Raw genomic sequence first — 25,567 nt, 5'->3', positions numbered from 1 at the left:
GGGCGCGGGCGCGGGCCGGGGGCGCGGGGGCGCGGGGCGCGCACCCACCTGTGTGTAGCCGTTTGCGGGACTGTGTGCACTCTGTGTACTTTGTGTGCACTGTGGGGATACGTGTGTATATGTGTGAGTGTGTCACACACACGGACACCCACCCACCTGTGTGTGTGTATGTGTATATGTGTGTGTCTCTATGTGTATACATGTGTCTGTGTGTGTCTGTGTATATGCATATGTCTGTGTGGTGTGTTTGTATGTATGTGTCTGTGTGTATGTGTTTATGTATATGTCTGTGTTTCTATGTGTGTGTCCTTGTGTATGTGTATATGTATATATGTATGTGTGTGCATATGCGTGTCTGTTTGTATGTGTATATGTATGTGTGTATGTGTGTATATGTGTGTCTGTATGTGTGTGTCGGTGTGTGTGTATGTGTATATGTATGTGTGTGTATATGTGTGTCTGTTTGTGTGTGTGTGTCTGTGTATATGTGTGTGCGTATACATATGTGTGTGCCTGTATATGTACCCACATACACACATACATATATACACATGTACATGAACACGTGAGTGCATCTGTGTGTATATATGTGTGTGTATATATGTGTGTGTATATGCATGAATGTTTGTGTGCCTGTATGTATGTGTGTGCATGTGTGTGTATATAAATACACCCATATACCCACATATGTATATAAACATGTACATGAACACATGCGTATGGGCATGCGTGTGTATGTGTGTATATATGCATGAATGTGTGTGCACCTGTATATATCTGGGTGCATGTATGTGTATATACACCCATATACACATAGACGTACTTATGCATGTACATACACACACACGTATGTGCATGTGTGTATGTGTGTGTAATTATGTGGGTATATATGCATGTGTCTGTGTGTACATATGCATGAATGTGTGTGCCTGTATATATGTGTGTGCATATGTATGTATACACACATACATAAACATTCAAATCTGTGTATGCATGTGTGTATACATGTGTATATATACACACATACACCCACACATATACACACAGACACATGCATGTGTTTATGTATGTGTATATATGTATTTGTGTATATATGCATACCATATATATATACACAAATATGCACATATACCATACACACATATACACACGCATACACACATCCATATATGGGTGGGTAATTTCCTCCTATGGGAGAGGTCAGATCTGGTATATGCATGCATATGTATCTGTGTGTGTGTGAATACATGTATACGTTTGTATATGTACATATATATGTGTATACATGTGTGTGTGCATGAGACCTCCTCCTGGTGAGGTCAGACCTATTCTGTGTGTGTTCTCTGTCTGTCTGTCTTTCTCGCACATATGCATTATTAAGATTGACCATTACAGACACTTTTCCCTTCCAACCCCAAGCAGTAGCCTTGATGCAGCACTAGTAGCAGTGATGCAAGGGCTGAAATGTAGCCTTGGCGAAGCGATGTGCTGTGGGGAGTGTCACTGCTCAGGCCAGGGAGGGACCAAGTCTCTTTGCTACGTGCTCTAGGGTCACAGGGAGTAGGTGGTGCCATCTCCGTATTTCCCCCGCCGGTCATTCTGGTCTTCCTGGTGCCATGTCCCTGTCCTCAGGACATAGCACTTGAAGAATAGTTCTACCTCTGGATCCTTCTTTTCCTGCTGCTTTTCAGGTGACACACTGGCGACAGGGGCAATTTTCCTTTTGGGTGACACATTGGGATTTTCCCTTTAGACTCTGCCTTTCACTTCCTTCACAGGGCAGGGCCACACTGGGTAAAGGCCCCAAAGGAACTTCTCATCACAGGTCACAGTCCCCAGCACCCGTTCCTCTGAACTTTGTTGCTTTTCACATCACACCTCATCCTGTTCCACGGTGGCATGCCTCCTCCCTGTTCGCCTGGGTATAAGTACCAGCTACGCAATTACTCGGGGTTCCTGCTCTACACTTCCTGCCTTTCTGGGGCAAGTGGCAGGATAAAACTAAGAGGAACAGATTGGAGGAAATTTTGGGGAGGACTTTGAGACCATAGAAGGGTTTTCTCAGGCAAAGAGTGAGATCTTAACCCTTGACATATTTAAATCCAGGCTGTGCCAAGCCCAAGGAAACAGCGTGCAGAGGGAGCTAGACTTCAGAACTGCATTGATTTCTCGGTACATCTGGGCTCCCGGCTGCCTCTGGACTCTGTTCAGCTAGCTGGGATGTAAACAGGCTGAGATGCAGAAAGCATCCCCCACCCTACAGAGAAAACAGGGATTGAGTCCTGTGCTTTCCTGCTTGCCAAAACCTTTCAGGAAGCCAGTCAGCTCTGTCTGTCTCTCTCTCTCTCACACATGCTTTTTCTTCAGTGCACAGTAGCTCAACCATGGTAACTGTTTGGACTTACCATTCCCTTGGAAAGTACTTTTCTGACATGGGAGAGTTTCTTTGCATCACTCAGATGTCAAGAGGAGTATCTTAACTGTTTGCTACCTATGTGTGGCATTGGCTAGGATTTATTGGACAGTCTGAATGATGAACCTGGAGATTTGGAAAAAAGCCAGGGGAAACAGGGAAGTCCTCTAGTGCAGTGGTTCTCAACGTTTTTTGTACCAGGACCCATTTGTAAACATTGATGGCCAGTCCCGACCCAGTGCCCCTCGCTCCAGACCCTCTGCTACCACCCACAGGCCCCGGGCCCCCAGTATGTGGGGCTGGAGGGGGGGAGAGGGGCAAGCAGCCCCTTGTAGTCTGGAACTCTGCCAGCCTGCAAGGGGAAAGCCCCAGTTTCCCACATTTTTCTCCTTTGAAGGAGAATCCATTTTCAGTTTGTTCATGACCCTTTCATATATTCTTGTGACCCACTTTTGGGTTGCAACCCATGGGTTGAGAAATGCTGCTCTAGCAAATACCTTGTTGTAATTATAGTTGGCGAACTTGTTTCTGGACAGCATCTTCTTTTTTAAGCTTGTGATAACAGGGAACAGGCTGAACTGGGTGGATAAATCCCAGACCTCTGAACCTGAACACAGTGTAGGGCAGTTAGCCCTTTCATTTCACAAGTGGGGAACTGAGGCCCAAAGTGGTGAAGTGCCTTTTCCAGGATCCCACAGGAAATACGTGAGAGAATTGGGAAGAGACCCTAAGTCCTCTCCTCTCCACTGTTCTCATTCCAAGTGCAAGTCCGCACCTCTGCATTTCACTGTGTGCAAGGCTTGCCAAAGACTGTTCACCCTCTTGTGTGACTCGCTTGGTTTTTGGAGCTAGCCCAGGTTTGAAGTCTATTTTTCTGCTTAACCTCAGTGTGTTCAGGGGCACTTTGATTTAATTAACAGAATTCAAGGAGCTTTTAGCTGGCATCAGAAAAGGTTTTTTTATTATTATTTTGGAGTTTCAGTGAATGGCCTGCCTTGCAGTGGTTACAGATGAGATCATCAGGATCAGTCTGCCTCCAGCAGAAGGGTGCTAGGAGAGAATGCTGAGCTTATGCTGGAGAAACATGTCAGAGAAATCAAGCAAATCAGCCCCACAAATGAATCAAAGTCCAGGAAGTTGAAGTGTTGCCTGCACTCTAGACATCCTGGGGAAAGGGCCTCACTTGCTCAACAAGCAGCATTCACACTGTATCTGGGCATGGGACCCTCAATCCATGAAACCACAGAAAGGTGCCAGCAGCCAGCATGAAGGGAGAATCCAAACTGACCCCGTGTCTGTGCTTGGATTTGATGAGAGAGGCACAGTGCTAATGGGGCAATTGGCTGATATGGAGGAGGTAGAAGTCCCAAAAGGTAATGCAAGGAAGTAAAATATAGGAGTCATCATATCCTACCTATTTAAGTGGTTCCCCTGAGCTTGGGGGATCTTGGTTCCAGTCCTGTACTTAGAGTAGTAGCTCTACCAGTCCTGGACTTGCCAGAGGAGGGAGACAGATCTGACCAGATCTGGAGCATCAGGCCATGGAAAGGAGAGAATTCTGGACGTGTTGTGATTCAGCCTTGTGATTTCTCAGGCTTCATACATAGAAGAATACGAGAAGCTTTGCCAGTACTTCTCATGAGAGATGACCTGCTCTTGAAACCAGAGATGTGGGGTGGAAAATTTTCCAGTGCTTTATTTTTCTGTGAGAAATTTCCCATTTCTAAAAATTCATTGTTTCATAGAATTCATTAGTAACAATGAATGGATGCCAATAGAATATTAGGCAAGCTTGGTAGTTTCAAAGTTGTAATTAATGTTTTTCAGGTGATTATCCCTAGGAAGTGTGAGAGAGAATACATATATGTTTTATTGATTTGTAAACAGGAGGGTAAATACACTTACATAATAATCCAAATAATCCATGCCTTAATGGTAGTGACCAGGACCTTCCTCAGCTGAAATAGCAGAAGACCAGACACTCCGTGTATTGCCACATCTTTAATGTTTTCCTGTTCAATATTCTGTATTTCTCTACTGTTTATTATACATAGGCCTAGAGCAGAAGTTTTCTGCTTTCTCTGACATACAAAAATCTAGAACTCTTGGTTCCAAAATGATACCTTTTATTATACCAACTGGAAAATGGCAAGACAATTGTCCTTTTCTGCAAGCTTTCGGGATCAAAGTCCCTCCGTCAGGCTCTGGGAAAAGTGTAGATGGTACAAGATGGTAAAAAGTCCCCATAAGTAGGAAATAAATTTCATTTTTGCACAGAGGGAACTGAAGACAGAATGCTGTCCCTCTGGGTCCAGGAGAGTGTCTCTGCTTTCTCTGTGCATTTTATTGCAATCTAAATAATATCCTGAGGATGCAGTTTTTAGCTAGTGAGAAACAGCTGTTTATGAGGCAGTATTGTAAGAGTCTCTTTCTAAGAGTGCTTTGCTTTGGCTGCTGCTGTGGGTAATGTTCTCCTTGCAGAGTCACGGGGCTAGTTATGCTCAGAATCTCTTCGGGTTAATGTGACATCAGGGTGTCTCAGGCACCTGAAATTAGAGGCCATGTTTGTAAATGTGACTGTAACTTTTTAATCTAGAAATGATCTTGTCAGGTGATGAATATACACATGTAACTTTTGTGACTGGAAGGAGCTATTGCCAATCAGTTTGCAGGGTCTTTATCTTTAAATGTAGAAGGACTTTTAGTAGTGATTTCATCTTGAATCTCTACATCATAAAGTTATATTTCCTTTTGAAAGCTAATGAAGCAATATGCCTGCAATCATGTTTTGTGATGTACAGATTTGAGATTCACTACTACAGAATGAGGGGGAGTATACAGGAACAACTTACAGCAGAGCAAGGAAAATCTGCTTATGGAATACCACACTACCTGTAATGTAAAAAATGTGCAGTAAACATGGTTTTTAAAGTGTCTGTTTCCTCCCTTGTGCCAACTGAGGGCTGGCTTTCTGGAGATAGCATCCTATTCTGTGGGCAGAGTTTCATGACCACAATTAACTGTGGGCACAGAGGGGTAGCATTTAGATTCAGCAACACCTAATTAGGCCCATGGAGCATGTAGTTAATGTTTTACATGCTGTAATTTTTGTGCCTGCTCTTAATTATAGGTGAAAAGTCCCAGAATGATCATCTGCAAGTACAATACTGAACCTATACAATTGTAGGCCCAATGGAGAGCTTTCTAAAAATCAGATAGAAAATGTACATTCCATTAGCTTCTATATAATGTATATGAAAAGCCCATAGTGTCATTGAAGCTTGTAGTATAGGAATACGGGAAAAAGATTATATATCGTCCAGAACTTTGTTTATATCAACTACACAGCTTCTTGTCTAGCCACTGAAGATCCTTCTACAAGGCAAAGAGAAAAAGTCTCTTTGGAAGCATCCACAAAATGCTATTCTGTGTTTGGAGTGTGGGGACAAGGGAAGAAGGGGCAGTCATTACCTGGTACTAGATACACTGCCATCCAGAACATAATATTTAACCCAGGATACTTGAGCTTCAGCATTCCTCTGCTGTGGGCAAAGCTTCTGTGAAACCCACTTCACTTTCAAGGACCACATTCATGAGCACAATTGGGTTAAATTAAAGCAATTGCTCTAGCTTGAGCCTAGCTTGAACTGTGACTGCCTCCTTCCCAGACCTGATAGAAGGGTGCTGGGAGCCCAGAAATGTATCCCATATCTCACCCATATAAACCAGTTGCTCCAGTAAAAGATAATACATCGCTTCACAAATATTTTTTCTCTTATCCCGGCATCATCACTATAGGAAACCCACTGGCAGAACATGTATCTCATTGCCCTCTAGTGGCTGCTACCTAGCAAAAAATGCTCCTATTAGTTAAGAGTCTTTGGGTAACTCCAATATCTTTCATTAGACCAATTAAAATAGTTGGAAAAATTCTTCTTTGCAAGCTTTCGGGTACAAATACCCTTCTTCAGGGAGAGGAAGCATCTGCAGTACTTCACCTCTGCCTGAAGAAGGGTGTTTTTACTCAAAAGCTTGCAGAGAAGTTTTCCAATTATTTTAGTTGGTCTAATAAAAGATATTGAATTCACCCACAGAACCTTGTCTGCCTATGTCCTTAGACCAATACGGCTACAACCAACACGCCTATTAGTTAAGGGAGTTGGCATCTTGTAGCCATGATGGTCCAAGAAATACATGAGAAGCATGGGGGTTTTGGTGATATCTTGTTTGGACCAACTGTACAGTTGGCAGAGATGTTAGACAAGCTCTTGGGCACAAAGTGCTATTCCTCAGGTGCTTCTGTTAGGAAGCAGTCAGTGTTATAGAGGCAATATCTTTTACTAGACCAACTTCCTCTGTGAGGAAGGGTACGTTGTGTCTGAAAATCTGTTTAACATTTCTACCCAGTTGTTCCGGACAACAGATATCACCAAAATCCCCTTGCTTCTCACCTATCAGCTAACTCTCTTTGCCCAAGGTCTGTATTGTAGAACTGAAGACCTGAACACTGAGGAATAATGCCAAGGATCACTGTGGTTCCACAAAGCAGAATTTCTGTAGAAAAAAAATAGCATGCAATGATATAAATAGAGTGTGTCCATGCATTCTGATGAGGCAAATGAAAGACAGAGTCACAGGGTTGGAAGGGGCCTCAAAAGTAATCTAGTCCAGGGCTGTCCAACTTCTAAGTGGGTGGAGGCCTAATGCCTTCAAAGCAACTCTAACAGGGGTCAAACACCCGCAGTCCGCACCAGGGCAAGCCATGGATCCCCAAGATGCATGCCATGTGGATGCTCCTGCTGTACCATGCCTGTTCCCTGAGGCTAGAGCAGATAGCAAAAGCTGGAGGAAGGAGGGGGAGACCAAAGACTGTAGCTGCTCTTGCAGTCAGAGCAATGGGGGGAGTAGGGGTTGGGCAGAAGCCTGGGGGGCCAGAACATGCAGGCTGTAGGCCAACAGTTAGACCATCCTGACTTAGTCCAATCTCCACTACATCAGAAGGTGGCAAAGGTTTACAAACGTCTGCGTGCTACACCTAGAATCCTGTCACTTTAAAATCCGGATTTAGTGGTTTTGGATTATAGTAGTCTATAGGCAGGTTGCCAGGCTGAACACAATTTCTTAAGGGCTACCACCTCAGGTGATTGTTTTACTTCTGCAATAAGTGAAGAACTCATATGGCGCATGCCCATTCATTGAAGTACTTTTCCATTGCTCACATCACTGATGTATATGAGCTCCTCAAAGCTGTTAAACTGTTAAGCACTATGGGAGGTAGGGAGATATTGCCATGCCTGTTTTATACTTCAGGCCACTGAGTGAAATAGTGCCCAAGGTCACTCAAAGAGTTTTTGGCAGGTGAAAAAAGAGACCTTGGGTCCTGTGACACCCAGTCCTGTCCCTTTTTTCCTAATTCTTAGCTGGTGCAAATGCTTAGAGGTATTTCACTGAATGATGTTGCTGTTCTAGGTACCCATCCCCAGAACCCAAACCCTACCTACAAATTAGTTTGCAAATGTATGGATATGGTTCACAGCCACAGTGATGATCCTCCCCAACCCAGGAGCCCAACCTTTCCTGGAGTCAACAGGGGAAACAGGCTTATAGTGTGCCTTGATAGTCAATGGACTCAGTGGGGCCAGCAATCCAAGGTGGAGGGATGGATCCCAGAGCCAAGGCCCCTTTTCCTGAGAATGGCCTGCTCCTCAGCTTCTTGCATTCAAAGCTGAGAACTCTAAGTTCAAGTATCCCAGTTGCTCTCTGCAGCTGCCATACCACAGGATTAAGGCAGCCTTATTCATAAACCAAGCTACAAGGCGCTTAATAGACCAAAACCAATACCTTGACTTGCACCCAGACATGAAATGGGAGTCAGTTCCAACCCTGGACCAAAGATGTAATAGACTTCTTGTGAGGAATCCCATTAAGCTTCCTTTCTCTTGAACTGAAGTTTCCAGGTAATCTTCAGGTATTGTCCCATGTAAAGCGTGTAGAGTGGTAGCCTGAAGGTGATGAAGGCCCTAGTGTCTAGACAGCAGCACTGGCTGCTTGAGGCTGGAGTTAGTGGGCAGGGCTCCTCTTGAAGACAATGGGATTTGAACTCCCTGCAACCTTCCTCCCCATGAGCACACCCTATTATCTTCAGAGGCAGGTTAGCATCAGTCCCACCTGGAACTTGTCCTCTTGTTTCCATTCTCTGTGAAACGCTGAGGCCTTGCATGCTTTTGAAAGTCTCCTTTGGCTCCAGTTCACTTGTTTTTCTCTCTGCTTTCATTAGTTTCAGTTGTGTGGTCTCCCAGGCAGTACAGAACAGTCATGGTGAAGCTTGAGATGTGGCATCTGCCTTTGTTTTGGATACTTCTGCTGGGGATGTGCAGCTTGGTGGGTAAGTACCATTCCCAGGCTTGGAATCAGAGGGAGGTCCCTGTTGTGACCTGGGGGAGATTCTACCCAGGAGTATTGCCTGACAGCAAAGGGAGCTGCTATATATCAGGATGCCCCAGAGCATGGAGCTTGGAACAGGAAAGGCACAATTAAATGTGTGAATACACAAGGAGACACTACAGCGCACTCCTGACATGGGAAGCTCTCTGAGGCTGGGTGCATGCCTACCTGTATGTTTGTGTACAGCATCTACCACTGTGACAGGGGCCTTGTACTACTACTGTGGTTAGGGAATAATGACAACAGTGATGACACTTCACCACTTTCCCTGCATTCAGCTACTGATGTACTGCAGTGTCTCACATTTTCTGATGGCTCTTTGGGTGCCTTGCAGTAAAAGAAGACACTGGACCAGGCAGCGTTTCTTGGGGAAGGTGTGGAATGTGTGTCCTTAGATGTGATTGGTGGGATAAGTGTCATTGCTAAGTCCAGTGCTTTGAATGGTAACCTCACGGGGTGCCCCAGGCAGTGCCCACCACTAGTTCAGGTGATGTATCTCACGCAGGAGATGAGGAGGAGGCATGCTCCATTTAGTGACAGGTCCATGCTAATGTGTGCCCTGGGCTTTGGCTGCTGGGTTATATCTTTAATATTACTTTTCTGTTTGATCCATTTGCTGTGCTTGTGACTGCTGACTGGAAGGAGTCCAACCCTCACTTTGAGGCAGGTGACAATACACTGCATTGAAATGCAGCCTGGCTTTTGTAATTGAGGGAACTACCTCATCCTGTTGGAAAATGCAGTCTCTGCTGTCTATATGATGAGCTGCTCTTTTATCCCTTTGGCAGTCTGGGATGCCAGCCTTACCAGTCCAGGGCCCTTCTTATAATCTCTGGAGAATTTGTTGTTAGTTTGCTCCACTTGGCCAAGGTACAAAACTAACCTTGTATTCTCTTTAGTAGGCTTAATCCCCCTATCCCTTGTAGCAGTTGTCCCTCTCCGGTCCTACTGTCACATCTGAATATGGCCCTGGGGGTCTATTATCTCCACAGGTGCCCAGGAGAACATCAACTGGGAAGTCCAGCGCTATGACGGCTGGTACAACAACCTGCAGCATCACAGCTATGGCTCTGCAGGTGAGTGTGGGAACACTGTGTGCCAGTGCTGGTGACTTTGAAGGGTCAGGCTGGAGTGGATGGCATTGGATCATACTGCCTTCATAAAGGTCTGTTTATGATGGTGGCTTGAGTGAAGGCTAGTCACTGATGGCTCAAATGGAGCAGCAGATGGTGGGCTGGGGACAGGAGCTAGAGGAGACAACAGTGGTAATGCCAGCACCCTGGGCTGAGAAAGCAACCACCATTGCTTGCTCATGGTTGCCATGTGGGCAGTAGCATAGGGATGCAGCTGGGCACCTGGGGCACAGGAGCAGTGACAGCTTTTGGGTGCTGTGTGCTCACAATTGTGATTGTGCAGCTGCTGGCAGTGGCTGGGGGTTTTTTTATGCCCCCAGGTCAGTGCCTGGGGTGATTGCCCTGTTTGTCCTACCCTAGTTCCACTGTTGCATGTCAGGGTGTTGTTAGATTTCAGCTTGATTTGGGAAGACTATGTTACCCCTTTGGTTTGTAGGGTGTCTTCCACTGGGGTTTGACCAAGAGACTGTGACCTTTGCTGTCAGCTGTGCCCTTTGCCCCCCTCATGTTGGATCATCACAGCAGCCTTTATTGGCCTGCTCCAAAAACCACTGCAGTTTCTCACAGACCTCAGTAGCCTGGCTCATGTCCTCCATGGAGCTATGCCTCTGGATTTTCAAAAGGGAGCAAGGGAGCAAGTGACCTACCTTCCAGTGACTTCTGGTGGGTGACAGGTATTCAACTCCCTTAGGAGTTTTTGAAAATCCAGGCAGAAACCTCTTCAGACCCTCATGCTGGAGGGTACATGTCTGCTTCTTTGTTTGGGCCTCATCCAGGTTTGTTGGGTCAGCAGTACCCCCATGGGACAGTAGCAAACCTTCCAGGCAGAGACAAAGCGAGTACCAGCAAGCAGGTTATGCTGGAAGTTATGGTCCTGGCTGAAGCTTATGTCAGATCCCAAACAAAAGTCATTTATCTCAACAACAATACTTTTTTTGCTGGTATAACAGAACCTATATAAAGGCTTTCACCAGCACTGAGCTATGTCAGTCAGGGCTGTGATATTACGCTCACACTCCTGCCTAACCAAGCAACACTAACTGAGCAGAGGTCTTTAGTGGAGACCATGCCTGAGGCATCCCCTTGGGAGCACTGCAGCACTGCGGTCTGCACTAACTGCACGATGGTTTCTGGGTGGATAGTAAGGTGTTGGCTGTAACTACCTGAAAGATGCCTCTTTTCTCCTCTCATGGGGCTGCAGCTGGATCTCCTTTGAGAACCATCAGGGTCTGGCTTGCTGAATCAGGGTCTTTTGGCCCTGGAGCTGACTGGACCTCTTAGCCAGAAATAGTCTCACTTCACTGAGCTTGAGGCACATTGCAGGGACCATTTGCTTCATGAGTTTGATGTTGTTTTCAGTTCTGAGCTGGGTGGTGTCACTTCTTTAATTTTTTTGTTTTGGGGGGCAGTAGTGCCCCCTAGAGGATCTGTTTCTTGTAGGCAGGGTTGTCCTGCTGCCAAGTAGTGGCCTACCAACCAAAGGGTTCAAATGTAGCCCATGGGGCTTGTTGGCACAAAGCCACTGCTTTGGGATGGGTCCAGAAGGCAGGGGGTGAATGCTGCCATGGCTCACCCCTCCCCACTCACCATCTGTGCCTCCTTTGCCTGCCACTGAATTCAGAGTCTCTGGTTGCCATTAGTAACTCAAACTGGCAGCATGGAAGGAGGTGGAGGGCGAATCATGGTAGTGTTCATGGTAGAGGCCTTGGGTCCTGAGGCCTTGCCACTGCAGTGCCTCTGGCAGCCATGCCAATGCTGCCCCATTGCTGGGGATGGGCTGTCCAACCTATGAGAAGCCCCACAATCTTGGATCCAGCCTGTGGGGTCAAAGAAGTTAGTTGGACAGCCCTATTTTAAATGATTGCCAGGCATCTGAAAGATGGGGAGAGGTGCCACTTATGCCCCTCAATTGAAATTAATGCGAAACCTGACTTTCTGGTGCAGTCATTTTGTCAGTGTGATCTTCCTCTGTTGTGCCAGGCTCAGGAAGGAAGGAAGCCTGAGGGAAGGAGATGCTTTTGCTTCACAATTTTCAATCAGCCCAGAGAATCCCCTGTCACATTGAGTCAGGACACTTAGCAAGATGCTAAAACAGTTTGGGTAGCTATTTGAATAAAAACATCATCAAACACATTCTATGTAGTGAATCATCAGGCTTCAGGCAGGAGCTGATCATCCCCTGAGGTGAGGAAGGAATTCCTGATCTTTCTCATGAGACATGTGATATACAGAGTAAGGGACCAGTTGCTTTAAGGGGATTTTGCAGCATTCTCTGAGGCATCTGGCATTTATTCTGCTCAGAGGGTTTTGGCCTGCATGCTCCATACTGGTTAAAAAAGCTCCTGTTATTAGTTTGCAAATGTCCCCTGGCACCAGTGAGATATGGCTTTGCAGCAACAATCATAGTGATAGGATAAGAATTGCAACGAAAGAGAGCCTTTGTAATATACTATTGGAAGCTACATTCTCTGGAGAGCTGTTCCCTAGCTGCTTTGCCCCAGAAACTCCAAGCATCCCAGTCCCGTTATATTCTGCCCAGTACTTCTCAATCCCACTTTCACCACAATCTCTGGATGCTGTGAGATGTCATTTTGCTGCCACCAGGTTCCAATCTGCTGCGCTTGCTGCCAGCCAACTATGCTGATGGGGTGTACCAGGCGCTGCAGGAACCGCATGTGCCCAATGCCCGCAGACTCAGCAACGTGTTGGCACAGGGAAGTTCTGGAATACCCTCCAACAGGAACATGACTGTGCTGTTTGTCTCCTTTGGTAAGAGATCAAATGGGTCTAGCAGGGAAACAACATCCATCTGGGCCATCTCTAGAGTTATCTCCCAACAGTAAGCTAATTCAGAGAACATTGAAACTCATGATTCCAAAACAGCTCTCACACAGTGCATGGATCCTTGCAATTGCTAAGCTAAGGTTACACTACAAAATAAGCAGTTGGGTGAGTTGCAGGGAGCAGTGGCAGTTACCCTCAAGTCTGACCTTTGCTGCATGCACATTTCCTTTTTTTAGACCAATTTCTTAAATTTTTTTTAGCTCCATAGCAACAATGTATGACTCCTGTGGAGATAGAATTGCTACTGCCTGAGATAGACTCTTTCATAGCTTATGGGATGCCCTTGGGCCTTGTGAATCTCTGAAGATGGGGGTGTTAAAAAAATAGGTTATAGAAATTGTCAAAGCCGCACGGGCAATTTTGATACTTGTATTCTATTCATTTTAGTGGTTTGTAATGGATGCATGTCGATGCACCTAGTGGAGTTGTCTGAATGGCTTTAATCATTTCTGATATTTAAACTCAGCGTCAGTGTTGAGGACACATTTACACTGGTATACTTGCTCTTTATTGCAGTATGTAAAAGGAACAGAGAGACAATGTAAATTCCTAACCTGGAATAACCACCCAACCTGAAGTAGAACTATGCCTGAAAGTACTAGGGTAAAACTACCATGGTGTAATTTTCACTGGTGGAGGTGCCATCTCTCTGTGGCAAATAAGAGGTACCTTGTTTCCTCAGTGCAAACAAGCTATTGCCTGCTTCCCCACCAAGTGGCAAATCTCAGTGGGTGCATCTACACTTGCCCCTGACTGCACAGGTGTTACTGTGTAGTCCTGCCAGTGCATGGGTCATTTCTGACCCTACTGCACAGTAACAACAAGCTACTGTGCAGTAGCTTCTGCATCACAGTTCGTGCCTGCTGATGCTAAGTCACTGTAGCAACAAGCTACGTTGCTTAGCTCATTGCTGCAGCGCCATAGCATCTCATGTAGATATGCCCAGTAATAACCACCTATCATCCTACCTATCTCAGGATAGCTGCTAAACATCCAACTGTCATGTGCTGCCACTATTTCCTTTCCTATAGTCCTGGGTGCCTGGGATCAGCCAGGCCTGCTGGATCCTCTCCAAATGAGATTTGTTCATACAGAGCTTTCTCCATGGGCATGTGCCCCCTGAGTCCCACAGCGCCCTGCAGGAAAGCTCTTCTTCAGCATTGGTGTGAGAGACCTCTCACAGAGGCCTGTGAGTCTTGTATTGGAAACTAAATGTTTGCCTTTGAGTCAGGCTGGAAGAATGTCATCCCCAAGATCATGCCCCAACAGGCAACACAAACAGGGTGGAGATTCACTGTTAGCTGAAAAGGGAAGGAGGAAGAGAAAATGGGCATAGGTTATTATTTCCTTTAATCTCCCTGAGGTGAGAGACAAAACAATGGTTCACCTGAGGCAGTCTTGGGGCTGTCCTTGGCTAAGCCAGTCAGCAGCATCCCCGCTGCACTTGGGAGGCACAGTCATGGGGCAATCACTCAACTTCCCTGTTACATTTCTCAGACAGCTGTATTGGGCTTTATTTTTTTGCCTGTTGGTGCCGGTGGCTGAGAAAAAGCTCATAGCCAGAGCTGGGAATGGCAGGGATCAGGGCTGGCTGGCAGTGCAAGCCTTGGCCTGCGTTCTGTCCTCTCTTCTCATAGACTCTCCCATTTCAAGGCCAGAAGACACCTTTAGTCACCTCTGGTCTGCTCTCCTGTGGGGCACAGGTCAGGAGGCTTCATCCAGCCATCCCCTGCACTGAGCTCACAGCTTGCATTTGAGCTAGAGTGCTTCCAAAGCAGGAAGACAAGCTCTGCTCCCAGTGAAAGGCAATCCTGTATGACAGGGGTGGCCAGGCTCTGGCACATGTGTCACAAGTGGCATGGGCAGCCTCTGAGTGTGGTACATGGTGGATCGGATCGGGGAGGGGACAGGCAGCAGATTGGGCAGGGGAAGGGGACTGGAGGCACGCTCAGGGAGTGTGTAGGGCTAATTTGTGGAATTCCTGCCAAAAAGGTTGGGTTCTCCACCCCTTCCCATGTCCCCCCCTGGCCAATTGCTGCCTTGTGGCAGTCATAATAGGGGAAGCTCAGGGGGAAGAGAGGAACAACAGTAAGCCAGGAGCCATACTGCAGATGAAAGGTGGAACAAGTTGGTATCCTCTGAATAGCCACTGGCTGAGACTCTCAGCCTGATTTATTCCCTGGGGACTAAATGACTCTGCCCTTGTTATCAGCTTTGTTCTTCTGTAGCATTCATTTTTCATTTGGAGATCTCAAGTTAAGCTCCATAGACAGAGGAGTAACAAGCCCTGTTTTGCAGAAAGAGAAGCGAGGCAGAGAGAGGTCAAGTGACTTGCCCACAGTAGATCAGAGGCAGAGACTTCTGATCACTGTACAGCAGGGTCTTCCACTCAGGAGCCCTGCCTTCAGCCCTGCTTCCACTGCTCACTCCACAGGGCTGAAACCAAAGTAGCAACTGGTATGTTAGCACTGGGCTAGATAATGTACTTGGGTCTCATGGATGCTGGAATCCACTTACAATCTATTCCCACCTGGCTGCCTCAATCCATGTCTCTGCTTGGGTATCTCACAGGCTTCCATCTGCTCTCTGAAGTCCGGGCAGTGGAGAGACCGGGCTGCCCTGCTGAGTTCTTGAACATCCCCATTCCACGAGGAGACCCTGTGTTTGACCCTCAGAGTGCTGGGGATGTCGTCCTGCCCTTCCAGCGCTGCCAGTGGTCTGTGGAGACAGGACAAAGCCCCAACAACCCACGAGAACCGGTAAAGGGGCAGCTTTTGCTTTGCTGTTCCCTATTTCATTTCATTTACTTCAGTCTGAAGGAAGTGGAGCTAAACTGTTCCCAGTGGTGGCAGATGATATAACAAGGAGCAATGGGCTCAAGTTGCAGCAAGGGAAGTTTAGGTTAGATATTAGGAAGAACTTTATCACTAGGAGTATAGCAAAGCACTGGAACAGGTTACCCAGAGAGGTTGTGGACTCTCTATCCTTGGAGGTTTTAAGACCTGGCTAGACAAAACCTTGGCTGGGATGATCTAGTTTGGGATCGTCCTGCTTTGAGCAGGGGGTTGGACTAGATGTGACCTCCTGAGGTCCTTTCCAACCTTCAATTTCTATGATTCTATGATTCTCAGTCACTTGTTAACTATTTCATTGGTGGATGGACCCAGACAGTGTGTATTTCAATGGGTCTGTGACACAAGAACATACAGGGGCCTTACCAAACAAGCAGCACAACAAAACAATAATGGAGTGCAAAGACAGAGTCACCCTTCCCCCCTATTAATGATATTAGTACCCAAAACATGAGTGCCCTGGTCACCAGGCCAAGACACCAGATTGTCATCATAACATGTTGCCCTTGCGTATCGCACCTACCTAAAGTCCATTATTAGCCCAGGTGATTCAGTCCTAACAACTCACACAAGGCATACAACTGTGACTGTGCCCATGTTACAGATAGGAAACTCAGACATAGACAGAATTATCTACCCGAGTCACATAGAAGCCACTGGAAAAGCTGGGGACAGAGTCTGGCTCTTGCATCTCCACATCCTGTGGCTAATCCTTCCTGATTTAATGTCAGTTCCTTTTAGATATCAGCTAAAACCTTCTATTTCCGCAGTCAGGGCACCTAGCCCAGGTGAGGGTAGGGACTCAGGGAGGCTCTTTTGAATCATCTGGTTAACTGACATCCTCATTTCTTTCGACACAAAGCTTCATATATGCCAGATGACTGCACCAGGCTCTTCTAATTGATTTATGTCTTCAAATTTACCCCTCTGTGCCATGGGTGTAGAGCCCAGGACAACTTACCAGGGTTTTTCATCCTTTTTGGGATTTGAATAACACCGTATCAGCCTTTCATTCCTGCAAGACCTTGTTATCTACTAAATATGCTGTAGCTACATCACCCCAACCCCCTTATAGACAATGACAGCATTTCATTTGTGTTCTCAGAATTGCACACATTGTTCCCCATCTCATGGGAAATAACAGAGCAATGGAATTACCTATCCTTTCTCCCTTCATTCCTTCCCTTCAAAAAAGCCATGTCCATATAGAAGCTCATCATGGAATGAACAAAAAGACATTTTCAGTCATGGCTGAATCCTGATCACGTGGCTGAATCCCAATCACTGCTGCTCAGGCAAAAGCTACAGTTTTAACCCTCTCACAATCTCTGCCAAATTGGCAGCAGCTTTTGGCTGCACAGCCAAAACCTACAACCAATTTAACAGTGGTTTTGAAAGGGTGAAGACTAACTATGATCTGCAGCATGCATGCCACTCCTCTCTCTCTGTGGCCACAGAGAGAAGCAAGGCCCCAACAGTCATTATACTTGTGAGGGTTTGGCTGAAACACAGGTGGCCAGGCCTGCATGTAGGCCCTGAAGGGCAACTAGAAGGTCAGCTAAGTGGGGGTGTAGGTTACCAGGTTATCAGGTTACCAGGGCAGGTTACTGTACCATACCAGGGCAGGTTACCAGGTTGGGGTCTGGATCAGTAGAGCAGAGGATGCGGGACCAGGTCCCAGGAGAGCCAAGAGGGAGATCTAAGAGTGTAGTCCAGGGGACAAGCTAATATCAGAAGCCAGGAGAGTCAGAGAGCTGAGTGTTAAGTTCTAGGGAAGATCCAAAAACTGGGTCAGGGAAAGCCGAAGCTGAGTCAGGAGCTGGGAGAATCAGACAGCAGTGAAAGCAGGGCTTGCCAGCGCAGATTGAGGTTGTTGTCAAGGCATGCCTGCAGTCTGAGGCTGCAGGTATATGTAAAAGGACTGAGTAGAGCTCCCTGCAGCCAGTCCATTTTCAGAATAGTTGCATTCGCCCAGGATCAAGGTCAGGGTAGAAGCTCAACAACTGACCTTGGTTGTGCCTGACTGACCAGAGGCCCTGATAATACTTTCCCTTTGCTTCTATTCTATTCCAGAAAATAGCTTCCTTGTTTAAGGCACCCACCCCAATTTTGGAGGGCTGATTTGGGGGAATAAGGTGTGTGTGGTATATGAGTATATACACTATTACTGGGAGTTAGGTTATGGAAGCAGGTGGCATGATTTATTCTTACCACACCATGTCATTCCTCAAAAGAGAAAAGCCCGCAGAAGACCTACACTTTGGCTAAGCTCTGATGTTGCTCGGCTTCCATTTGGGGACCAGGGGGCAGCTGACTTTCTTCTTTGATGGTTGCTGTTCTCCTTTTCTCCTCAGGTCAATGCTGTGACGGGCTGGCTTGACGGTAGTGCCATTTATGGCCCCTCCCATTCCTGGAGCGATGCCTTGAGAAGTTTCTCTGGTGGGAAGTTGGCTTCTGGGCATGACCAGGATTTCCCAAAGCAGACAGATGGGAGGCTCCCCATGTGGAAGGCCCTGGATCCAACTACACAGCAGGGCGGTTCCCAGGGGATATACGGTAAGGAAACTTCATGGTCCAGTTTCCCTGCTGGACCACTGAAATGAATTCACCACTCAGCATCACATGGTGCATGGCCTAGGTCATTTCATGCCCGATTTGGATTGAATTCCCCAGCCATCTCTGTGTCAAATTAAGCCCAGAGACAAGCAGTGCAACAGATATCACAGATTAACAGGGAAGTGTGGTTGGCCTGGCTTTACTTCTTTCTAGCACTCGGGCTCTTTCATCAGTCTCATGCTCAATGTGAACACTCATTAGCAGAAGAGAGCATTTGTGTATGAGCACATCATCCTCTGTGGTGAGAGAGAGAGACTCAGAGTGTAATATAGATTTCCCTTGTGCATGTAAGGGTGCTGCTCACCCTGTGGGAGCATGATATGTAGTACTCAACCTGGAGAGGAAAGACAGACAGGTAGAAATCCCCAGGTGTAATGCTCTTTGTTCTTGAGTGTGGCATGTGGTCTTTGGTCTGGGACTGAGGTGTGTTCACTGCAAACAGAAGCATCTCTCAGCAACTTCCAGGCTGCAAGAACACAGGGCTCTTGACTCCATGAACCTTGTCAAAGGGAGAAAGGTGCTGTCAGGTCAGTGGGGTGGTGTTCACTCCTCAGTAGTCCCCCCTGGCAGCTTGGGAGGGAGACAGAAGACCACTCCTGCTGAAAGGTGCTCAAGAGCCACCCATCTATAACAGGTACAGCTCTGCTCATCCAGATGAGGCAGGAAAGGTGGTCTAGAGAGAGACTGTGAAGGCCAGGGGGTTCTGACTGGGGAATGGCTGGGCACCTCAGCTCAGGGAGGAAGGTTCAGTTCTGGTATCTTTTGTCATATCTTTGTGATCAGTATCATGGACATACGTAATTGAAACCCAAACATAACACGCACCCACACCTCCACAAACACATGCAAGTAGACTGCCTTTCCTCTAATCTGAAATAAGGTTCTGACATGTAGAAAGAAGCTCTGCTAACAAACATGCTTTTCTTGTTCTGATTTCTAGACTTGCCTGCTGGTCTGTTCTCTGCCCCTTCACCCAGCCACCTTCTCTGGCAGCCAAGAAAGCACAGAGACTGGGATACCTCCCTACCCCTGTCCCCAGAGGGGTCCCTTGTCCTGGGAGCAGTGGCAGGGCTGCAGACAGGGCACATCAGTGGGAGGGTTGCAATGAAGACTATATCCATTTTGCTCCCTTGGCATAGAGATGGGTTGGCAGCCTTTGGGTACTACTGGGCCCTGTACCCAGCGCCAGCGCACAGCCCCAAGCACCTCACCTCTTCGATGACTTCCCTCCCCACTGCCCAAGGGAAATCTTACATGGGCCAACCTGTCTGTGCCCTTGCGCACTGAGATTGGCTCCTGACAGGCTCTGTGATTGTTGCAGACTTTGGCAATGCCAAAGGGAATGAGAGCCCTTTGCTACAGGCCCAGAGCATCATGTGGTTCCGCTACCACAACTACCAGGCATTGAAACTGGGCCAGAAGAACCCCAACTGGTCAGATGAGGATCTGTTCCAGCACGCACGCAAGTGGGTCATTGCCACCTACCAGGTGAGGCAGCTTGGGGGGGAAGGGGCGAGTAAGGTCTGTGTGGAGGGGCCAGCTCATGGGGGAGCCCCAGCAATAGTCACCCTTCCTGGGCTCCCACCCTGGGCCCCATTGGGTCTCACACTGATTCAGTTTCCTCCTCTCCTCCCTAGAACATTGTGCTGTATGAGTGGCTGCCGGCATGGCTGGGGGAAAGCATCTCATCATATAAAGGTGAGGTGCGGGGGCTAGATCTGGGGCAGAGAGGCCCTGAGGGGAAGTGGGGCATTGCATGGAGGATGGAGCCAGCAGGTAGTGAGCAGGAGGTGCAAGGGGGAGTGCAGAGATCCTGCAGAGCATGGGGGAAGCAAAGAAGGGCAGGGAGCCAGCAGGAGCACAACAAATTCTGAGGAGTCAGGGCGTGCAGTGAGCAAGGAGAGCAGAGGGAGGGGCACTGGGCTCTTCTCCATTCACCCCATCAGGTGCTGAAGCCCAACAACTGCATTTCATGCTTCAGGTTACAGCCAGCACGTGGATCCCAGCCTGTCACCTGAATTCCTGGCAGCTGCAGAGCACGTCTTGGCCACCATGGTGCCCCCTGGCATCTACATGAGGTAGATATGGGAAGCCTGAGCATTCTGCATGCTGGGTCATGGTGCTGGTCACCTAAGGCCACAGAATTAGGTGGGCCCTGTCAATGCTTGTATGGTACCAGCCCTGAAGTCCTGCCCAAGTCAGACTGCAGCATCCATCCTCTCTCCTTGTTCTTCAGCCTGCAGATTCACCCTGCCACCTTCAGACCCCACCCTCCCATACTTAATTCCAGAGCTTGCTTACCAGCTCCTGGAAGCAGGGCTGTGACCACAGCCCTAAAAAGCACACTGTACAGAGACTGGGCACCAACAGGTCTGTGATGTTGCTTGTCCCAAGCAGATGTGTACCATGCAGTTCATGCCATACAAACCCATGGACATGCAGCAGCTCCCACTCATCTCCTCCAAGGCCCTTCCCCTGCCCACCTGTCTGTAGAGAAAATAGCAGGCCTAGACCCCAGCAGTAGAGATGCTCTCTGCACCCAGGACCATCTCCTGCAGGCTTGAACACTAGCAACCAACAGATAAGCTCTGCAGAACACAGCAGTGCCAGCAGAACCCCCTCCCAACCACACAGTGCTGCCTGGCACAGAAAGGGCTGTGTGGCCTCACTCCTTCTTTTCTGTTTCAGAGACAAACAGTGCAATTTTCGGAGTGTGGTTGACCAAGACGAAAATCAGTCATCAGCTTTGCGGCTCTGCAACAACTACTGGAGGAGAGAGGTAAAGAGGTGCTGGGATGGACAGGGTTTTTGGGGATGCCTTGGGCAAAGTTGGGATACAGAAATGGAGGGTCAAGTCCTGTCCTTACTGCTGCAGCCAGGAAGGTCCCAGGGACAGGCTGGGTAGGAATGAGAAAGGGATTTAGGTAGTTGCCCCATGTTACTGCACTGCAGGTGCTTGACATTCTAGTATACCCTTGCCTTCTGAATGGGGGCGGATCCAGGGAGGGTGCATTGGTGCAGGTGCACCCTCCACCCCTTGATTCCTGCTCTACCCAAACTTTTGAATCAACAACTATCATCACCCTGATCCTTGCTAATCTCTCTCCACTCCACAGGTGTTAATAACTCTCTGTCCTTTGCAAGGGCCTTGATGTTTCACTATTCAAACTATTCTTTCTTCTGCAATGTTGCTGTCTCTTAGCCATTCCTGGCCATATTTCTCCCATTTTACAAACCTTCAGATTGTTTTTAGCTCTAGTTAAAAACCTTAACTCAGGTGTGGCCATATTAACTCAGATGTAAAAATGACTGACAGCGAAGCAATGGGTGCACTGGAGGCATGCTTCACTAGGCTAGATTTTTGTTTCATGAATCTGAATAGGAGACATACATTTAATTATGATGACTACATGATTAATGATATAATATTTTTTACTATTTTTACTATTTTTTAAATAGAATGATAGAAAATGTGGGTTGAAAGGGACCTCAGGAGGTCATCAAGTCCAAACCCCTGCTCAAAGCAGGACCATCCCCAACTAGGTCATCCCAGGCAAGGCTTTGTCTAGCTGGGTCTTAAAAACCACCAAGGAGGGAGAGTCCACTACCATTCTGGGTTGCCTGTTCCAGTGTTTTACCACCCTTCTAGTGAGAAAGCTTTTCCTAATATCTAACCTAAACTTCCCTTGCTGCAACTTGAGCCTATTGCTTCTTGTTCTGCCATCTGCCACCACTGAGAACAATCCAACTCCATCCTTTTTGGAACCCCACTTTGGGTAGTCGAAGGCTGCTATTAAATCCCCACTCAGTCTTCACTTCTCTAGACTAAATAAGTCCAGTTCCCTCAGCCTCTCTTCATAACTTATTAGTCATAAGTCATAGGGAGTATTGGGTTCTCTGTCTCTTGATGTTGTCAGATCTAGACTGCATGCCTCTCTGGAAGAGAAGATTTAGCCAAATATGGGTCACTGGGCTAAATCCAGCAGTGACTGAAAGAAATATCTTGATCTGTGAGACCCAGGAGGTCAGGCTGGAGGATCACACAATACATGAGCCACTGTTTCTTTAGGTGCCAGGTCAGGCAGGCATTAATGTCACTACATTGCCTAGCCTTGCACCCTAATGAATCCTTGACTTTTCCCACTCCTGTTTAGAACCCCAATCTCCAGACATCAAAGGACGTGGGTGACCTGCTGCTGGGAATGAGCTCCCAGATCGCAGAGAAGGAGGACAACATTGTGGTGGAAGACCTCCGAGGTATGTTGTAATGGCTGCTATTTATCTGAGCATCTATCCTTGTCAGCAGTTCTGGTGGGTGTCCATTGCAGAGGAGCCACAGGGTCATGAGCAAGTCCCCAAGGCACTAGTAGGTCCATACAGTGCTGTGCTGAAACTGGTGCAGCTGTGGCTTCATGTCTGGTTGCAGTGTAAACATGTCCTCAGGACTCATGGCATCCAGACAGACAGTCTCATCCCAACAAGTAACAGCATGGAAGTCACTGTGCTCAATTCCTTTCCTGTAAGGCCTTCCTGTGCCATACTGGGAGATGATCTTCACAGGGAAGAGGGAGTTTGGTGAGGGGAGAGGCCAGTGTGTAGCAGGGCCCAGCTGTCTGGCACAGGCAGGCTGATCACTGCAGGTTGCATATACATTGCCATAATTTTACCTCCTCTCTTTGGGCTCCACAGACTACTGGTATGGGCCACTAAAGTACTCCCGCACCGACTTCGTGGCCAGCTGGACCCACCGGGGGCGAGACTTTGGCCTGCCCACTTACAATAAGGCCCGGGAGCTCTTTGGGTTAGCCCCTCTCCAGAACTGGATGGATTTCATCTCCCATGTGAATGAACAGGTTAGATAACCTTGAGTTGTCAAGAACCTACAGTGGGAGCTTCTACTGCCATCTGTTGAGCCTTGGTCTTCACAAGTTATTTGCCTTTATCTGCCCCTGAGCAGGCAAGTGGTACACCTCCTCCCCCCACAGTGTGGGCACAGTCATATGGGCACAGAAGTGCTCCTTCTGGACAGCTTATTCCTCTAGGGAAGGGGAATGAGGCTTTTGTATCCAGGGATAGCTGCATAGCTGGCATAGTTGCAGTGGAATAACTATGTTGATCACAAAACATGCCCCCCAGAATGTCACAGTTCAACCAGGATAAAACCAGGGTGTAAGCCAGACCTCAGTCTAGGTTTAGAAATGGCCAGAGATAAATCAGTGCATGGATAGCTGCGGGATGGAGGTTCACAGCTGCAAACTAGTACTGGGGGCATGGTCTTTGACTCCTATTGTCACCTTCCCTGCCCTGGGGTTGAGCTCTGAGCCAGAGCCGGTGCCACTGCTGCCCACCCCTGTGTGCACTCCACTTCTCATGTGCACTGCAGCTGCTCCAGCACCAAAGCTTGGAGTGACATATGTATCATGGTGGGCTAGAGTAGTACCATGACGGGCACTGGCTGATACAAAGCCATGGACCCCAATGTGTGTGGTGCCGCCTACCCTCCTCCCTCACAGACTTCCCATTACTTATGAGATCAGAACCTTAGTCTGTTAAACAGTAAAGGTCAAGAACACTGTATATATTTTCCTTGTTCTTCTCTCCAATCTTCTTGCCAGGATCTTACTGGTGAGTGGGAATCACTGGCCCCATCACCCCACCCAGCTGCTGCACTGTCTGCTATTCCAATAGTGAGATGCTGGTTGGGGAATCCTTTAACCCAAAACATCAGGATCCAGCTGCACCCATGGTTGTACACAGAAGAGTCTAAATCTTTAGAAAAGGAGGCTATGGTGATCTTCTTCTGGTGGTTCCAGTACCAGGATGGGATTGCAGGGGAGGTTGAAATTTATTTGAAACAAGTCCCAACAGGAAAGCACAGGAGTTCTCCTGAGGGCCATGGGGCAGCTAAAATTTTCTGTAAACATGCTAGAAGGAAGCTTGTTGGGGTTTTTCCACCCCTTGGAGCAGAGAGTGACCCAAGGGAACAGGCACTTGGTTGTTCCACACAGTCAATTCCTGGAAATCATTGGATGAAGCAAGATGGAGGCCATAGAAAGGCTATGGCACCTGTACAGACTAACATGCATGGCTGCCCTTGACAGTGTCCACTACCATCTGACTTTGCTATGAGACCCAATGACATGTGTCAAGGGCTGTTGACGTTTTCCAAGGCTTTCTGATACACACAAATTTTTCTAATCACAGACCTGCATATGCGTAGGGCTGAGTTTTGGCAGACTTTCCTAATGCTTGTGTTTGTTCTACAGGTCCTAACAGATGTAGCTGCCATGTACAACAATGACACCTCCAAGCTGGAATTCCTCCCTGGAGGCATGCTGGAAAGCAATGGATCCCTCTTCAGAGCCATCATCCGGGACCAGTTTGAGCGTTTGCGAAATGGGGACAGGTTTTGGTTTGAAAACACAAAGAATGGGTAAATGTCTCTCAATGGTGATCATGTGTACTAATGCCTGGTGTTCTTCTGGAACACTGCACTCCGGGGCAAGCCACGATAGCATCCTTCCCATTTTGAATCCTATCATTCACAGTAACGGGCCTGGGAAATAATGGTGCAGCCAGATGGACAATGAGAGTGGATTCCACTAGGGATTTGTGGCTGAAACAGGAGTCAGTCCTGCAGCTTGTCATTCATTCCCTAAAAAGCTGCCATGGCCCCTTGGCTACTTCCTAACATGGTGCAGCAGGGGTCTAGTAGTCAGAGTCCATGATATGTAGTCCTTAGACTCTCCAGGTGAAGTGAGGCAGAGTGCAGGCTGGGTCCTCTCTGATGTTTCCATGGTCCTTTCCTCAGGTTATTCACAGAAGAAGAAATTGCAGAGATCCAAAACACCACATTCTACGATGTCCTTGTTTCTGTCATCAGTGTGAATCCAAGTCAAATCCAGGACAGAGTCTTTTTCTTGAATAACGGTGAGTACTTTCCTTCTGCAATGCTAGACTAATGGCTCAGGGCAGCCACGGTCCCTTCAGAACTTTTGTCATAGGACAGAACATCCTGGGACTGGGCAACACAATCTGACACAGTTCCCACAACACTCACTAGCTCACTAAAGGAGCCTTCTGCTAACATAAAACCCAGATTATGTACTCTGTGGCTACCCTCTAATGTATACTTTTGCACTCATCAACAAGAGGATGAGGGCTGAATGAAAGCTACCAAGCTGGCCTGAATTTCCATCATTTTTACCTAGGTTCTGGAAAGGTCCCTTGTAATGTTCACTCATAGACGTGGCCTAGACCTCGTG

General features: G+C 47.6%; 1 protein-coding gene across 1 annotated transcript in view; it reads left to right on the top strand.

Moving 5' to 3' along the window:
• The first annotated feature begins 8,728 nt into the window (after positions 1–8,728).
• The window catches only part of LOC102372872 (dual oxidase 2), a 36,610-nt gene continuing 19,771 nt past the window's right edge, over positions 8,729–25,567 (top strand). Inside the window, exons 1-13 of the mRNA XM_014518383.2 lie at positions 8,729–8,798; positions 9,850–9,933; positions 12,595–12,759; positions 15,406–15,593; positions 18,041–18,242; positions 19,624–19,790; positions 19,940–20,000; positions 20,284–20,380; positions 20,991–21,081; positions 22,457–22,559; positions 22,992–23,155; positions 24,569–24,735; positions 25,114–25,232. Coding sequence (XP_014373869.1) covers positions 8,729–8,798; positions 9,850–9,933; positions 12,595–12,759; positions 15,406–15,593; positions 18,041–18,242; positions 19,624–19,790; positions 19,940–20,000; positions 20,284–20,380; positions 20,991–21,081; positions 22,457–22,559; positions 22,992–23,155; positions 24,569–24,735; positions 25,114–25,232 — 1,678 coding nt within the window. The remainder of the gene's footprint in view (positions 8,799–9,849; positions 9,934–12,594; positions 12,760–15,405; positions 15,594–18,040; positions 18,243–19,623; positions 19,791–19,939; positions 20,001–20,283; positions 20,381–20,990; positions 21,082–22,456; positions 22,560–22,991; positions 23,156–24,568; positions 24,736–25,113; positions 25,233–25,567) is intronic.

Source organism: Alligator sinensis, unplaced genomic scaffold (genome assembly GCF_000455745.1).
Source record: "Alligator sinensis unplaced genomic scaffold, ASM45574v1 scaffold1097_1, whole genome shotgun sequence".
NCBI lineage: Eukaryota > Metazoa > Chordata > Crocodylia > Alligatoridae > Alligator > Alligator sinensis.
The sequence above is the reverse complement of the archived record's forward strand: the minus strand, read 5'-3'. Positions and strand labels throughout refer to the sequence as shown.